General features: G+C 40.9%; 1 protein-coding gene and 1 pseudogene across 2 annotated transcripts in view; one reads left to right on the forward strand and one right to left on the reverse strand.

Moving 5' to 3' along the window:
* LOC138032115 (E3 ubiquitin-protein ligase UBR5-like) overlaps window positions 1-17,500 on the reverse strand; it is a 94,775-nt gene that overhangs the window by 13,957 nt on the left and 63,318 nt on the right. For both annotated transcript variants that reach the window (XM_068879706.1, XM_068879708.1), the window contains 6 exons: window positions 13,168-13,414; window positions 10,453-10,721; window positions 8,882-9,186; window positions 6,773-7,159; window positions 4,660-4,901; window positions 4,072-4,334 (listed from right to left, as the gene is read on the reverse strand). In XM_068879706.1, the coding sequence (XP_068735807.1) occupies window positions 4,072-4,334; window positions 4,660-4,901; window positions 6,773-7,159; window positions 8,882-9,186; window positions 10,453-10,721; window positions 13,168-13,414 (1,713 nt within the window). The remainder of the gene's footprint in view (window positions 1-4,071; window positions 4,335-4,659; window positions 4,902-6,772; window positions 7,160-8,881; window positions 9,187-10,452; window positions 10,722-13,167; window positions 13,415-17,500) is intronic.
* The window catches only part of LOC138033288 (uncharacterized), a 2,468-nt pseudogene continuing 503 nt past the window's right edge, over window positions 15,536-17,500 (forward strand).

The following is a 17,500-nucleotide window of genomic DNA, read 5'->3' on the forward strand; positions in this document are numbered from 1 at the left end:
TTTACTTCAGGCTCCTCCAACTCTTTCGTCCAAAGCTCTTTGAGAATAAACATCGGTCCTCTGACAGCTCTTCCATACAGCAACTCAAACGGCGAAAAACCAGTAGACTCCTGGGGAACTTCACGATATGCAAACAGCAACGGGTTAATATAGCGATGCCACTGTCTTGGCTGTTCGCTGCACAATCTCTTTAACATGCTCTTCATTGTTCCATTAAACTTTTCCGTCAGGCCATTACACATAGGATGATATGGAGTCGTGGTGAGCTGTTTAATGCTCAAAAGTCGCGTCACTTCCTTCATACACTCGGAGACGAACTGCGTACCAAGGTCGCTCAAGATCTCTTCAGGCACTCCCAAACGACTAAAGATATCCACCAACGCTTCCGCCACAGTTTCAGTATCAATGTTCTTCAGCGGGACAGCTTCAGGATAACGAGTTGCGAAGTCGACCAATGTCAATATATATCTATGACCGTCCTCACTCGGGGGAACAATAGGTCCAACCAGGTCGATTGCTACTCTCTTAAACGGCTTGTCAATTAATGGCATCTTCTCTAGGGGAACCTTCGGTACGGAACCCTTGTTAACTGTCTTCTGACATACATCGCAGGACTTGCAATAACGAGTCACGTCCCCTTGAATGCCTGGCCAATAGAACGCGCTTTGAATCTTATCAGTCGTCTTCTTTACTCCCATGTGACCTCCCATGATCGATCCGTGCGCTAGTTCCATTATTCGACTTCTCAGCTGCACAGGAACCATAACCTGCTTCAGGGGTTTACCTCCGTTCACATAAGGGTGCTTGTAGACGCGGTACAGAACTCCACCTTTCACTTCAAATGAAATCTCAGCCTGGCCTCTCAAAACTACGTCGTGTTTCTCCCAAAATTTCTGTAGGCTCTCGTCATCACGCTGCATTTGCTTGAGCTTTTCTCTATCAACTACAGGACTTTCTTTGGTATCCGGTACCTTCAACGGAATATGTTCTCCAGCTTTCTTAGCTTGACTTCTCGTGGATACAGCACAAGCTTCTTGTACAGGAACTTGCCAGCTTGAGTCTGGGTCGTCAGCGGCTCTTGCGCCTGGTACATTACCAATAATTAAATCATAAACAGCATCGGGAAGACACTGCGCTTCCACTTGGCCCTTGAGATAAGGTGTATCAACATCAATCTTTGCGATGGGAACTTTCCTTGCCGTATTGTCAATGAGCAGCATAACATTAAATTCACCAGTAAACTGATCCTCAGACACAAGTTCCCTCTTTACTACAATTCCACTACAACCAGTATCTCTCAGGACATCAACAGGCTTCTCTCCAACTCTACCTTTCACGACAGGCATTTTACTTCTCACTCCAGTCAACGGTTCAACACAAGCACTACTCAACAATAGAATCTTCTTACCACAGGCTAACAGCAGCTTATCATCTTTAATACAGGCCTTAACTTCTTCATTAGTAGGTTTATCCTCAGGAGGTTGAACTAAACAACTGGCACTCACTTGACCGCGCTGTACAGGGTTACCATCCTTACTTTGTCCTCCTGATCTGCGTCCACCTGATCGACAGTTTCTAGCTTCATGTCCCTGCTTACCACATAGGAAACACTTTCTTGTTAGGGTTGGGCAGTTGACAGCTTTATGACCTCGGGTGTTGCACTTAAAGCAATGCAGAGCTGGTGGATTAGTCTGCATGTTCTTGGCTTCGTCCCTCTCAGGCTGTACTGTTGGCTTCCTGCTCGCTGAGCTGAACAAATGTTTACCATGAGCCTCCAAGTACTGGTCAGCGATCTTCGCAATCTTTGCTAGAGTCTCAGGTGCCCTTTCTCGCAGGTGAATTGCCAAATCCTTAGGGCAAGAGTCAATAAATTGTTCTTTCACGATCAAGTCCTTAAGACCATCAAAGGTTTGCGCAGTATCCGAAAGCTCTAGCCAACGTAACAGGTATCTGTCCAGTCGTACAATAAACTGCTCCGGACTTTCGTCAACTTCTGGTTTGGATGATCTAAATTTTCGACGATAGCCGTCTTCGGTAAGGTCATATCTCTTCATTAACGCAATCTTTACCCTGTCATAATCCTTAGCTGCGTCCTCCGATAGACGTGAATACACTTCTAGTGCCCGTCCAGACAACAGAGCACTGAGCTTCGATGCCCATCCATCTTTTTTCCACTTAGCTGTCTCGGCAAATCTCTCGAACCTCTGCAAATACGCGTCCAAATCGTCTTTACCGTCAACAAACGAGGGGAGTTTAGGTGCCTTAGCCCGATCCTCTCTCACTTCAGGACGTCCGTCTGCACTCTCCACAGCCAAACGTGCAATCTCCAGCTCATGTTCTCTTTTTGCCGCTTCAATAGCCTCTTTCTGTTTCAACAGCTCGGCTTCCATCTCCAATTTTCTTAGTTCGCGTTCTTGTCGCCTAGTTTCTCTTTCTTCATCTTCTCTTCTGCGCCTTTCCTCTTTTTCTTCCTCTTCCTTTCTTTTATCCTCCTCAAGCATTCGACGTCTCTCTTCTCTTTCTTCTTGTAATTGCCTCTTTTTTTCTTCTCTTTCTTCCTGTTCCCTTCTTCGTTCTTCTTCAAATTGTCTGCGTTTCTCTTCTTTTTCTTCTTGTTCCCTTCTTTTTTCTTCCTCTTCCTTTCTTCTTTCTTGTTCTAACTTTTGTTGCTTCTCTACAAACTCGAGCAGCTTTTCTCCTTGCAATCCAAATTCTTTCCCCATCTGCAAAAGCTTTTCCATTTCCATAGCAGTATTCCACAGCAAAAACACAATATACTCTCTTGCACAGTTCTCCTTACTTTAGCTGTAACTCCTTCTTGAATTGTCCTTTCCTGGTTTCTGTAGTCAGCAAACAAATGAATTCCTCTCTCGGACAGGCCCCCAATGTTACGAGTTCGAACGTTTTGAGGAAAGTTAGCTTGCAGACTAAACTGAACGCAGGGTTGTCGGAACAACAACAAGAAGATTTATTCCAAAAATGAACGTAGTTTCCACGAAGTAAAACTCTTAACAGCACGAACTTGATAAACTTACACGGCCTCCGCCAGCTTGAATGCACACAGCTTCTGTCACACTTGACTAAACACGGCCAACGCCAACTCTCTTCGCTTGTGAAAAACTAGTTAGAAAAACACTCCGCTTGGACTCGTCTACTTATATACTCTGACAATAAACTTCTAGAACTTTCTAAATTAGTAATCAATCTAATTATAGAAAGGTTACAAAACACACCGATTTAGCAACGCTTACGTACAAACCTAAATATAAACAAACTACGAACTCTCGCGAAGCTTCGAGACAGTAACGCTTGTCACGCAATACTATTTTTCGTAACACTTCACAACAAGCTGACTGGGGAGAACAATGTTTTCAATGATAAGTCGGAAACTGTCGCAAATTAAGGAAAAAAACAAAAGCATGCATAATTAAAACAAACTTGTTACTCTTCACCTGTACAGTGATTTGGCCTTAACTTCCCTTTTGACCTTCAATGGAACAACCAACCGACGTTTGAACTATTCCATGCACGTAAATACCACACAAGTGAATGGTTCTTTCCGCGCATTGTGACTGACTAGCTCGGAGGTGAAGTACTCTTATTAGTGGCAAGGTCATTATAATCCAAAATGTACTGTTATGTTACAATCTTACAAGAAAAATTAATAAATAAAACGTATAGTTAGAGTTCAAAACAATATATAATAACACCTACAAGTTAGTCACAAAGCAGTTATACACAAATAACTAACTAGCTTATACAAAGTAAGTGCATTAATATACTTAGCAAAGTTTCAATGTTCAGTAGTAGCAAAAGCACTAGCATATCTTGAAGGAATTTTAATTCTATAATTGTACAATTTAAATGAGATACTATCATAGCTTCTAATTTACATCGACGACACTGTGAGTTCACATTGATAGGAAATAATCCCTCAGTTTCTTAACTACGTTATGAAATAAGTTTGTCCTATAAATCCCGATTTGCTCGCTGGTTTTGACACTATTTTTGAAGAACTGCTCTCTTTCCCGTTGGTGCTTTTGTCCAAATTACCTCCAAAAACAAATTTACCTCGAGAGTTAAATCCCTCTGAGTGGAGTTTCTTAATCGTTCCATCTCTCTTCTGAACTTGATCTCCTTGACATCAAACCTGCCCAGTTCATTCAGCACAGAAGATGGTTCTGAGCCAACATCTTCGAGAAAGGCCTGGCCGAACATCTCCACGCAAAGACGCCAGCGACTTAAGATTGAATTTGCAGACGTTCGATTACAAATAAAAGGTGTGGGTGAAACAGATACAGCTTCATCTTCATCACTAGAGTCACTTTTAGAGGCTGCAAATAAAGGACAAGTAAGCAAATTTTAAAGTTCTTGTAAGCTATTGCTGGAGGAATCAACACAACTACTAAATTGCAGTTGGACAAAACCCAAAGGAATGTTTATGTAATTTGTTTTATATCCATTAGCGATTGATGCAATCGGGGTAATTTTTTCAACGTTTAATAACCTTTTTATAAGTATCTACTCAACACAGAATGTTCCACCTTAAGACCAAAGGACTGTCAAACACTTTACAGTGTTGCTGGTGGAAACGTTCGAATAAACCACAAAACTAATTGAAAAATAACTACAAAAACTTCTCTCTTCTCTTTGCCACACCTCCTTGTTGTCCTAATTGACTTCTTCCTGAAGATAATAACGCCATAGTGTTGACTTGAGATGGGCAGCTGCTGCTCCCATCGGCTCCCTCCTGTACAGTACCAAACATCTGTTCCCTACGTGCTCCTGGGTGCAACAAATGTGGCTGGCAAGCAAGAGGCAGTGCTTCTTCAACAGGAGCCTTGTATGGGTCAGGAGGAGTACACCCCAGCACTGTAGTGGAATCAGTTCGTACGAAAAAGCTAATGGTGCACAAATATCCAAAGCACACATGAAATCAGTTTGGCAGAAAGAAAAACACGTAAAAATAGGTACGTCAGCTTTTCTTAAAAAAAAATATTGCAATGATTTTGAGGTGATTTAGGCTTAACTGACAGTGGACGAATAACATAACGACTAAGTTGACCAATCACATCAACCACTCGATTTTTTATAGCATCTACTGACATTACACAAATCACTTGACTCTGAAGATGACTTCCATTCAGGTTGTCGAAACGTCAGTCAATTTTGCCCTAAGCAGTCCCTCTCAGGACTATGCTCACCTAGATGATTGTACTTCGATTAATGATACAACTCCTGAGTTCAAACCATTTACAATAACGATTAATTCGCTTATATTAAGTAACACAATAGAACGATCCCTAGTTCGTTTAACCTGGCTCTTTCACAACGCGTCTAACAGTAGAATTTTATTGGAGAAATTAATTTTACCATTCCACATGGATAAAACTAATTTTCATTCAAACAATCAGAACTCAGACTCACTTTAAAGAAGAAGCTGCCTTAGGAAAAACAACTTTTACCCTGAAGGTAATTGAGATCAATTTTATACTGTCATGCTTTGCAAAGGCCAACCTTTTCATTAAGCAGTGCCATGATATTTTAGCCTCACCACAATTACTACGAAAGGTCTGTATCAATGAGAAAACAATGAAGGATAATGCTCTATTTTTAAGTGCAAAGAACCACATTATTTCGCTCAACGATTCTTTTGTTGTATGCAGTCCAAGATGGAGGGGGGAGAATAGGAATGAAGTGTGAAAACTGGCCATTTGTCTCGCGCAAAACACATAAAAAAAGTACTTGAGCAGACAAACAGCTTATAAATCCTGTCTACGCTAAAATCTACAATCCTGGTCAAAAGGCTTGGGGCACTTTCACTTTTTTTCACAAAAATAGTTGTGCCCTTAATCTGCCGCCCTGCTGGGTGTCTGGAGACAAACATTTTTCTAAAGAGCTTGTTTAAAGGATCCCAGTCAAACACGCCTCTGTTTTTGTTTACATCCGGGAATTTTTGTGTTCCACAAAACGCAGTTTCATTATCGGTGGGAAAATGAAATGAACAGCGAAAAGATAAAGGCTTTTACAGATTGTGATAGAGATCAGTATCCAAATGTTCGCCTGTGTTCAGTGCTGGCAGTTTGAGCAGACGTCACGCATAACATTATTTGAACCAGAATCATCGATCCCACAGTGAAATCGCTGTTCAAGATTCTTTGCAATGTAGCCCAAGAAATTATTTCGTCATTTTCCAAAAATGACATTGATTTAAATCATTACTGCCGTTAAACGCCCTCTGGTCTTCGAGGAATCACAATTCAATAATTGCGGTACTCCTCGCTGCCACTCCAAGAGAAAAAAGATGGTTCAACAACGATTTTCGTTTCCACTCCATGAATTGTTGCGAAGAGGAAGTCATACATAAATAATCATAGAACATGAAATTCTAATAAAAATAGCTTATTTTTCCATTGAAAACAGAATTATATAGCCCATGACCGATGGAAATAGAGTACTTAACAGTCACAGAATTCCGAGATTTGGGGGCACTGAAAATGGCGACTGAAGTGTTGTGGGCGCGCAGTGTAAAGGTATGCACTTCAACATTGGTCACGGGATGTGGGGGACACAATTTATTAAGTTTGTTTTGTGACTGGAAATTACAGGAGGCTTGCAAATTAAACTTCAAAATTACGATGGAAAGGGGGTGGCCGTTTGGGCCAGGATTGTAGCTTTAAGATAATAGGCGTGACCAGTAGCAGTCCAGCTCACTTAATATCCAGTCAGAAGATAGTCAACAAATGTTACAAGAAACTCTCTGTAAATGTACCTGTGCAAATGTCCTGGTATGCTTGGCGTAGGCATAGGCTCGTCATCAACATGATCTGTGTCGTCATCGTATTCCTCTGAATCGCGTTTGAAATTGGCAGTGTCCTCATCATCAACATCATCACCACCTTCATCATCATTTGCTGTATCAGCAACATCAACTGGCTTTTCCACACTTGATCGCTTGGCCTGTGAGCTCGCATTGGGATTATTTCGTATGTAATAAACTAACGCATCAAGCACATAAGCAACATGTGGCAACGAGGATACATCCATTTGAGGTAAAGAGCCTCCATGTTCATTTGAATGGCCTCTCAAAAGAGAAACCATATAGACAAGGAAATCTTGTCGACCAGTGTCAACACTACTGCCGGATGTGCCATGTCTCCTGTGAATGAAAGACAACTTGCGTGTTGAAGACATTCTTAGGGATTCTCCAATAGCTCAAAGAGACTATTAGAGCTCTGTAGAGCATCCAAACTAGTAATCGGAGGGTCATAGACATTTCGTTATGTGAACAAATCCAATCTGCGTAAATAAAATGCCGAGAGGGGGGAAGGGCTATTCTACCTCCTGGACATGAAATACCTGTCCAGTCTCAACAGTCACCACAAAATGAAAGCATACAAAATATGGTGCTTTGCATTACAGAAATTTCACGATTTAGCAAACATCTCTGAAAATATCTGAAGTGTCACCTAATTCATAAAAACCCATGGAACCTCTACATAAATGCCACCAATATTTGAACAACAATGCTTACAAACCGTAGTGTAGCAGCTCTCGTACCCTGCTATTGTTTGGTATTGTTAGCAGCTTCTGTTGTTTTTAAGTCTAATTCATTGTTTCAATAGTTGAGTCTTTGTTTTTGGCTAGGGTAGCGAGCCAATCACATTTTATTTCATAGGTACTGAGATTTATCCACGAAAATCGCACTGAATAAAATTCGTACTGATTCTAAATTTAGCCAATCAGGAACACGAACGACAAAATTTCACTGTGAGGAAATATCGTTCGTCCAATCAGCAACGCGAACGACGAAATTTCACTAGTGATGAATGAATGTATCGAATGGAACGTCATGCGACAGCCGTTGCACAAAAACCGCGCACTTTGAAAAATGGCCGAGGGAAGGTTTGTTTCTGTTTGCTCAGTTGAGGAATTTATTTTAGAACAAGAAAACAGAAATGCTGCTCAAAAAACTGAACGAGATGTACGATTGCTTGAACGACTTTCGAAAACGAAGGTCGAAGACAGGAAAATGGAAGTTATTCCAGCGGTTGAGCTGAATGAATACTGAATACATCAACCAATTTATCATCTCCGTCGCACTTACGGCAATGAATACTAGCCGACTTTCCTTCGAAGTTTAGCGGCTTCCTTGGAACGACAACTGAAAAAAAAAAGGGCTATTCCGCAAGCATAACAAACGACCTGGTATTTGAGAAAGCCAGAGAAGTTCTTTAGTCCAAAAACAACTAAAGAAGCAAGGAAAGGGAAATTAACCCAAAGCGCCGGTAGCTTTGACAAGCGACGAACTAAAAACACTCTTCACTTTGGACTACTTTGGAATTTATCTGAAACACAGTAAGTGTTGTAAATTTATTACATAAATCGCGCAAAATAAATGCATTATTATTGTCGGTTGGGCGATTTTAAAACATTGTTTATTGCTTTCATCGCCCCACTCCATTTGTGCGAAATAAATTTGTCTATCAAACACTACCACGAAAACAACCTTAGTACCTATGAAATAAACACATTACAGCATGGAAAATGCTTTGTACGATTTCTAATAACTCGTTGTTTCGTATCAGAAAACGAACGAGTGAGTTGTCTGATACTACTCAACTCGTGAATAAAAATCGTACGCGCGCATTTTCCATGAAATAACCTCAATATACGTTACGAGAGCTGCTACATCACCCCTCACAAACGCTGAGCCTTACATCTACGAGAGAAATTTGACGAACCTGGTGAACCTGTTTAATCTTTTTTGTTTTTGAACCACAAATTTTTACCCAAAAGTACAGTTTCACGCATCACTTGTGGCGAACAAAAAGGTCTCAAAATTCTTCGAATTTGTACCTTATTTTTTTATTTTCCATACCGTCTCACTGCAGTTCGCTTCCGTTTGTTTTCAAAGGCTCTCAATAGTGAAGGGTCTTCGCGATTTCGCCGATCTCTGTGTGGCTTGGGATAATTAGGCGGGTTGGGATCAGTTGCAGAAGAGAGTGATGAACCAAATCGCAGTTGGGCTTCAGTGCAATCCAAAACTGTGACCAACCAGTTCCAGGATGCTTGGAGTTGGTGATCCACAAGGGCACTGATCTCCATTAAAGAAGAGGAACTTGGAGTCAGGGACTCAGCTGGCAAGTCTGAAGGGTTATGAGCGATATTGAGGAGATCAGTAACCTGGAAAAGAAATTCAAGGAAATTAATACATACATGGCTAATGACCTGCCTTGTTTAACTTCTTGGCTGAAATATAATTTCCGACAACAAATACAGAAGGGCAACATGGACAATGTCCTCGTGCCTCTAGCTAATTTTCTGAGGGAGATGGATGTGCAAATGAAAACATATGGTTCAACTGGGTATCAACTGACGGAAAATAAGGGGCTTTACATTGGCGCAATACTTTTAATAACAATAGAAAGTTTAAGCAAGGACAACGGCAACATCTATGAAAAAGGCAGTCCTAAATATAACTTAGCACTATCTTAAGGTTTTTTGCAATTACTCCATCTTGTTAGAGCTTTATAAAATATTGGCGAACTATCATGTAACTACATGGGTAAAAATGGTTTTAAAAGACAAAAAATATGAATTGTATAAAAACGTGTACTTGTACATGTTAATTGCCGTGACTTTAACATCTTCAGTTCCCACGGCCTGCTCCCGTCTGACCTTGTAGCTCAGTCGGTAGAGCAGCGGTGATCTAACCCGAAGGTCGTGGGTTCAACTCTCACCCTGGTCAGAGAAAACAACGCAAAACAGTAATAGCGGAGCTCCGCGGGCCGAGCACCATTGGTAAGAAAACATGGTGACCCATCTGCCTGAGAAAATTTGGTTTTGGTGACCGCACGCCCCTCCATGTATGCCAATGTCACCAGTATCACCTGACCATATCGAGGTCATACTCCAGCGGACACTCCAGCTAGTTTACAGCGTTCATCTTTGATATTGGACATCCAAGTTATGGTCAATTGACACCTGTCAAAACAAGCCATCTGCTACGTAACCATATCGCGGGCTCAAGTTTAGAGCTCATCGAGGTCAGCTGTTTTTTTTTTAAATTTGACCGCTGACCAGTCACTGGTTTTTGATTGGATTGCAGGCTCAAGCCCTGTTAACTCCTAAACATTTTTTGCACGCCTTCTGTGGCCCGACGTGGCTACACGGCGATAGCCCGTCAACTTAAACTCTAAACAGCTGACGCTTTTTGTGTTCAAGTGGAAAAACGGTTTGGAAAATATTTTTTCCTTCATTTTTCGCCGGTTTCCATCCAGGTTTGATATACATACATGATCTTTAAGTCCATAACATTATTTTCACATTAAAAAGTAGTAATGCTACTCCGTGAGTTCTCAGTAATGTTCCCGGCCTATTTTACACGCCTGTCTCAACACTATGTTGCGTTCATTCTCATGCATTATGACAGTTTTATGAAACACTTACCTCTCTAACAACTACACCAAAGGCTCTCGCTAATGCACTGGCAGAACTACTCATACTGTGAGAGACAGAGGGCAAATCATTGGTTCCAGTACTAGCAGCAGCTGCATTATTGCCACTGCGTCGAAGTGACGTTGAGTCAACATATATAAAGCCTGACCCTGCTGTAGTTTGTGGAGCCGATAAGCTGCCGTTCCCGGATGGTCCACGTGACTGTGTGTTGGCTCGGATTGCCCACTGCATGGCATGAGGTGTTGAACTTCGTTCAGCGCCTACAGTAAGTAACAGAAACGGCTGTCATTTGCTGAAAAACTGAACAGCTTTTGCTTGCTTTGAAGGACTAACGCAATTTGCGTACAGGCGCAAAAAGAAAGCAGATATATCCAGAAATGCATGTAATTAGACGCACAAAGTGTCCCCTAGCTATCCTCCCTATCGTCAACATCAATTGCGTCTGGGAATAGAGACAATCAACGTCGCAAAGTGTCCTCTAAACTCCAGTCAACAGCTGCATTTACCCGCACCAAAAAAATAACCCTAACTCTTACATTTACCTTATTGTTGGAAGTGGGTAACAAATGCACCTAATTACGTGCATTTCTAGACATAAGAAAAGGAAAGGACACGAATGTGGTGATTAAAATATAAAGGTTTTTTTCGGTGTGAAATACATTGTTTTGACAAACAGCATGATAGCCCAACGAAAGACCCAGTATTCACCCTTAAGATAAAGGTCATTTCACCTTGTTTGTCGTCATTTGATTCAGAGGTTTTTTCCGCAATGAGTCATATGAGTCGTATTTCATTCATAATCTTCTTAAAAAGCAGATTTCAATTATTAGCGGAGCTCGGCGCGCGGAGCACCATTGTTCAGAAAACATGGTAACCCATCTATGGCCATGATGTCACCAAACGTCCATACATACGTACGTACGTCCGTCTGTCCGTACGTCCACCCCTCCATGTATGCCAATGTGACCAGTATCATGCTAGTTTACGGCATACATCTTTGATATTGGGACATCCATCTTTTGATTAATTGACACCTGTCAAAACAAGGTATCCGCTGACCAGTATCACGTGACCATATCGCCGGCTCAAGCTTAGAGCTCACCGAGGTCAGCTGTTTTTTTGGAAGTTGATCGCTGACCAGGTACTGGTTTTCGATTGGATTGCAGGCTCAACCAAGGTTAACTCACCTAAACATAAGCGAGGCTTCATTTTTCGTGTGCTTTCTGTGGCTTGACGCGGCTACAGGGCCACACTATATATCAACGAAAGTTCTTACACAGTCAACGCTTTTCGTGTTCAGGTGGAAAACGGTTTGGAAGATGTTTTCTTTCTGCATTTTTGGCTGGTTTCAATCCAGTTTGACATATCATGATATCTGTGGTCCACACTGGTGGCTACGCAGTTATTCAAGTCAAGCATCGGCGGGGTGTAAACTTAAAGCTGAGTGTTTATTTTTAAACAGAATACCAGCAACAGCACACAAATTCTTTCCTTGGACACTAAACCGTTTGTTATTATTACGGATTCGTTATTTATAGTGGATGCGTATTTTTAAAAGGTGGTTTAATCACTTAATCCTTTGTTCAGGAATGAAAATCGAATTTTTATTGTCAACTGGAATTAAATTATCTGTACTCTTTTGGACATGACGAAAAAGTTGATTTGTTTGTTTGTTTTGCTCTAAAATGAGAGCAAACAAGTGCTTATTTAATTCGTTTGCCCAACTGGCTTTCGTTGTGCCTCGACAGTGACAAGAAAATTTGCCGTTATGTTATAAACACGTAATCGCAATGAGTTCTCGGAAAATCAGGGGGAAATCTCACTAGCTTGTGTTTTCAGAAGTTTATTTAAAGCACCTAAACGTTATTTAAGTGTTGGAGCGGATCTTGTTTGAAGTTCGTCCTTTCTTGGTTGCATTGCCGTATTTTGCCGATTCTTGTTCCAAGCCAACCTGGCGTGTTTCAATGAAATACATCAAAATGTGAATGATCTCGTTTTTAGAGATAAAGTGGATAAAGTGCATCAGTAAAACTCTTCTTTGACCTTGAACTGACAAAGTTGTTTTTACGGCTTCCAATTTTAGCATGATTCCTATTCGCTGGCTATTGACAGTTGACTCTGAAATGGCTTTTTTCCCATTTCCATTCACTCGCTGAGGGTGTGCTTGTCTTCTTTTAAAACACATTCGGTTCAAGAAAAATTATTGCCAAACTGGTGAATTACAAAGTACATTTCACTGGAAAAACCGATGTCGCACTCATCGCTTCCTGATTCATACGATATCGGTTTTTAGCGTAACATTTACCGTGGAATTCACCAGATAGGCAATGCATTTTTCTATAGAAGAAAGCAAAGAAAATGATTTAATTATTAAAGCAGCAACCGGAAACCTCAAATCCTTACGTTTGGTGTTAATTGGGTTAATTTTGACTGAGATACAGCCATTTAAAAACTTCAAAATTTATAAAGAAATGTATGGCCATCTGGACGCTGCATCCGGATGGCCATACATTTCTTTGTAAATTTTGACATTGTTAGTATCTCGCTTAATATTGGGTCTATTAACACCAAAGCTGGGGATTTTGTTAAGCTTGGTGTGCACTTCAGACAATGTGGATCAATAGTTGCTAATCCCATAATTTGCAGACTCGTACCTTGTCCCCATCGGCTTAAGATCAGGCAATGACGAAATAATTATGTGCACACCTGCTATTGGTGGTCTGTTATCCAGACTGTCTGCCTGTTGAACAGTATCATGATCAACATGTTCTACCACTTCTTCCTCTTCTTCCTCATCATCATCTTCCTCCTCCTCTTCCTCCCCTGTTGAAGATTCCTCTTCTGAATACAACTCTACATGTTCACCAGTCACGTTGCCACTTCCATCATAGCCAATCAATGAGCCAGGAACACGATTGCGTCGGACACTTTCAACAACTGGGACTTCACCAACCTGACGATTTTTAGCAAGTAATTAAAATTGGTAGCATTATTTTGATAACAGTCAAATAACACCCTCTCCCAACCAGGTGCACACACTATAACACATACAAACAAATGATACAAGGTTAATTTGAAAAAGACCATGGTATGGGATACCAAATACCCAATTACAACCAGTTGTAAGAAACTCTAGCCTACAATGTGGAGCACAGTGATGATACATGTGGGAAGGATGGACTCTGGCAGCAGAGAGGCTATTGAAAAACTGTGTTGCACTGTGCTGCAAGGAAACAGAAACTAGTGGCACAACCAACTGGTTCTGATTAGTTTTTATTCACTGAAAAGGTGTGTATGAGAGAGCCTTGATTCCAGTTCACACTAAATGCATTAAGATATGTACCACCCGTCGAGGTAGAGATTCTCCCCGGAATACAGACCTTGGTTAGTAAAATGTTTGTTGTATGCCCAAACACGACAAATTAAATATGTACCACCCGCCGAGGTAGAGATTCTCCCCGGAATACAGACCTACAGACCTTGGTTAGTAAAATGTTTGTTGTATGCCCAAACACGACAAATTAAAAGGATTCCACCCATACCCGGTGCCACTTAATTCATGACAGGTGGTGAAACATTTGGACAATTACGAGAATGACACGATCTTTTGCAGGTATGCTTTCAACTGCTCCAGACAATTTCAATGACTCATGCGCTTAAGTAATTGTAATTTTTTCGCATTTCTGCGCTTGCGAAAACGTCTTAATTTCAACTTCCTCTTTGCTTTTAGCTTTCTCGACTTGACTCAAATTTGCCAACATTTTTTACTTGATTATTGTAGAATGCAATTCAAGATTTTCCCTGGCTTAGCCATCATGGTATATGAACTATTATATTCCACCCATTAATTTCCGGGAGATTTTATTGGCTAATTAACGTCACGTGGGGCAAACTCACAGAGCAGTCATTACGCAATAACCCCCTTTTGCGTGGATATTTGCCCTGCGAAATGCTGTAGCGATCATTTCTGCTGGAAAGAAACAAAGCCAGCGGAAAAAGGGCAGCAGAATAGGTGCCATTTTAAATGGAAGACAAACAAACTAGTTTTCTGGAGTCTAATAATCTGTAACAAAGCACTTATTATCTGGTCCCTCGGGAAACTAGATAGTTTCGTTTTCCCTCGAGGCCTGATGTTTCCCTGGACGAACATCAGGACCCTCAGGAAAACAAAACTACCTGTTTCCCTCAGGGCCATAGACTACAGTGTATGTTATTCACCTCAGTGTCAGTGAAAGTGCTGGATATTTACCTCCACCGCGGTGAATACACAAATGTAATTGTATATGGCAAAGATGTGTGATCTACACCATCGCCACTATCAATTTCACCTCATTAAACTCTTGAATTTGGAACTGTTTCCAGTATTTTGGGAAATTAAAAAAAGGCTTTTCATCCATTAACTGCCAAGATCTCTTGCTTTGACTAGACCCAATGGTATTGTTTTTCTGTATGCTGGTCATTGCTACTCTAGGTAATCTAATAACTCATTGGTTTATGCTCAGTCTGCATTGTGTATTTTACGCCTAGTCCGCAAAATATGTGATAGAGTCGCTATGAAAATAATAGCTATTCACACAGGGCTCGAAATTAAAAAAAATTCCAAGTCGCCTTTTGGCGACTATCAAAGAAAAAATGGTCGCCAAATGCAAAAATGCAGTCGCCAGCTAGTACAAGAACAGAAACTCAGATTAGAGCCTCATTTAATTAGCATTGTTGTTCGGCTTCTGGTAGATTGTGGCAGCTGCGGTTGTGGGACAGACCGAAATACTCGATCTTGAATGACTTAAAACATGAAAACACGAAAGAAAAAACTCCTGAACACTTCTGCGTGACAATCTTACCTTAAGCAGTAAGCGAACAAAGTAATACGAACATTTCAGGGTTACTTTGGCCAGGAACAACTGCATCTTTCACACCGCACGCGAGAAATCGTACGCTCTGAACAAACGTTTTTGAAAGGGTTTGAAACGCTTCTTGTTTGCATTCTAACAACGATCTTGTTTCCTGGTAATTTCTAGACTGCAGCAAATTACGAAAATCGCTCAGTGTATCCTTCTCTTGTGATAAATAATTCATGACTTTCGGTGTAGACTCGTCTCACTTGATCGAGGACATGGTGAAAGCCGGTTCCTTGCGACCAAATCTGCGACAGAATGCAGCGGCCTTTGAACAAAATGTTGCGCCCGCGATCATCATGCGAAAGCCGCTGTAATGTCCTCTCGGAGGTCGCGATTCAAGTTTTTTTGAAAAAGGTGAACAGATTTAATTTGCATTTCCTTTTGCAGAAAAGCAGAAATGAGACTAAGGAAATTGTTTCTCACCTTAAGTGTTTTATTTATCAGAGGAACATAGTCGCCAAAGTGGCGACTAGACTCGAATTTTCAGTCGCCAAGTTAAAAGTTTTAGTCGCATTGGCGACCGTATCGGTCGCAATTTCGAGCCCTGTGACATAGCTTATAAAATAATTAAAACTGACGCTTTAGTTTCAACCTGACAGCAGTAACCATATAAACAGGTGGCTTGCCCTTTTTGCTTGAACTCACATGAACTGACAGAGGCTGCATGCATAGCGCATTTCAATAGCTACAAAAATCATAATAAACGAAAAATCAAAGGTAGCGATTGATAAACTTGCATCTATACTGCCCAAGGCATGAAAAAAGTGTCATGGAAGAACAAGAGATATACGTTTCATCGCAAAATAACATTATTCACAGAAATTCACATAGCAATCAAAGCTGCAAGTCGTGTACCAGTAATATAAGCATTGGCATTTAATGTCAGATTCGCCAAAAATTAAAGAGACTTGTTTGATTTTAGTTCTTGTCTATTAGCTGAAGATTTTTGAAAGAGAGAGACAAGTTAGAATAAAAGAAAGCAGCAGCCTGGCGTTTGCGTTTGCCGTTCCACATAAAATCGCTGCTAAATCTCTCGAATGTCAGCCGTTTCTTCATACCAGACATGCCAATACTGAAAAAAGTAGCGTGGAATGACACAAATACCCTGAAAGAGATGGAAAATTTCTACACGGGGAAAAACACCGGGCAAAATGCGAAATCTTTTACTCCATGTTCAGGTTCCTCAATGCGAACCTGACATTAAAAGAACACACAAGAACATCCAAGCATGATCCCATTTATGCGAAAATATATAACTGAAGACAACTTATTCGCTCTTACGTGTTCTACTTAATTTTGCAATGTAGATGGCGCAATGGCGCGCGTCTTAATGTTCCTGAAGATGTCGGACAATAAACATCTAGTCTTCTATTCGGCTTCCTGGCATTTTTATCTTATAAGTTATATCTCCGTTATGGGTACAATAAAGTGTTGTTGTTGTTGCTATAGTCTCACATCTTTTAAAAGATGACCACCATTCCCAGGACACGACTTTTAAGTCTGCACTACAGGATCCCTTATCCATTATGATGCAGAATGTCAACAAATCTCTCAGAGTTATGTGGAATTCGTTAATGACTATGCATCAGTCGATCAAGCAGCTTCATTCCACGGATGGTTAACCTGAACCTAAGCGGCGAAAACATAATTCAAAAGATCAAATGAGTGCCTCAGAGGTTTCAAACCACTTGCAATGGCGACCACTCTGACGTAAAGTTACAGGCCCTTTTGTAGCTCGGAAAAAGTTCATTACACTTCAAATGATAAATCATGTACTCGACTCGTGCAAAGCAACAGCAGCAGTGACCCATTGTTGTCAGAAATTGCTCAAGACTTTCTAAATGAGGATGATTCAGGTTCGGCTGTTGAAAAACAACTAGCAGGGTCTAAGAAGATGTCCGACTCGAAACTAAAGGAAAATTCAGTGAGATATTTATGTCCAGTTAACTGTGAGATTCTCACAGCCCTGCGTGTTAATCCTGAAAATTGGGATAAATTATTGAGTCCATTCTTGTCACCAAAGCCTCAGATCGACCCAAGGCTCTGGGAAACTATGTAGGAGAACATGTGCCATAGGGTTCTTATAGCCAAAAATTGGCTATTTCAACACGTGGCACCTGCTCACTCCTCATGCTAACATG

The sequence above is a fragment of the Montipora capricornis genome, chromosome 14 (genome assembly GCF_036669925.1).
Source record: "Montipora capricornis isolate CH-2021 chromosome 14, ASM3666992v2, whole genome shotgun sequence".
Lineage (NCBI taxonomy): Eukaryota > Metazoa > Cnidaria > Anthozoa > Scleractinia > Acroporidae > Montipora > Montipora capricornis.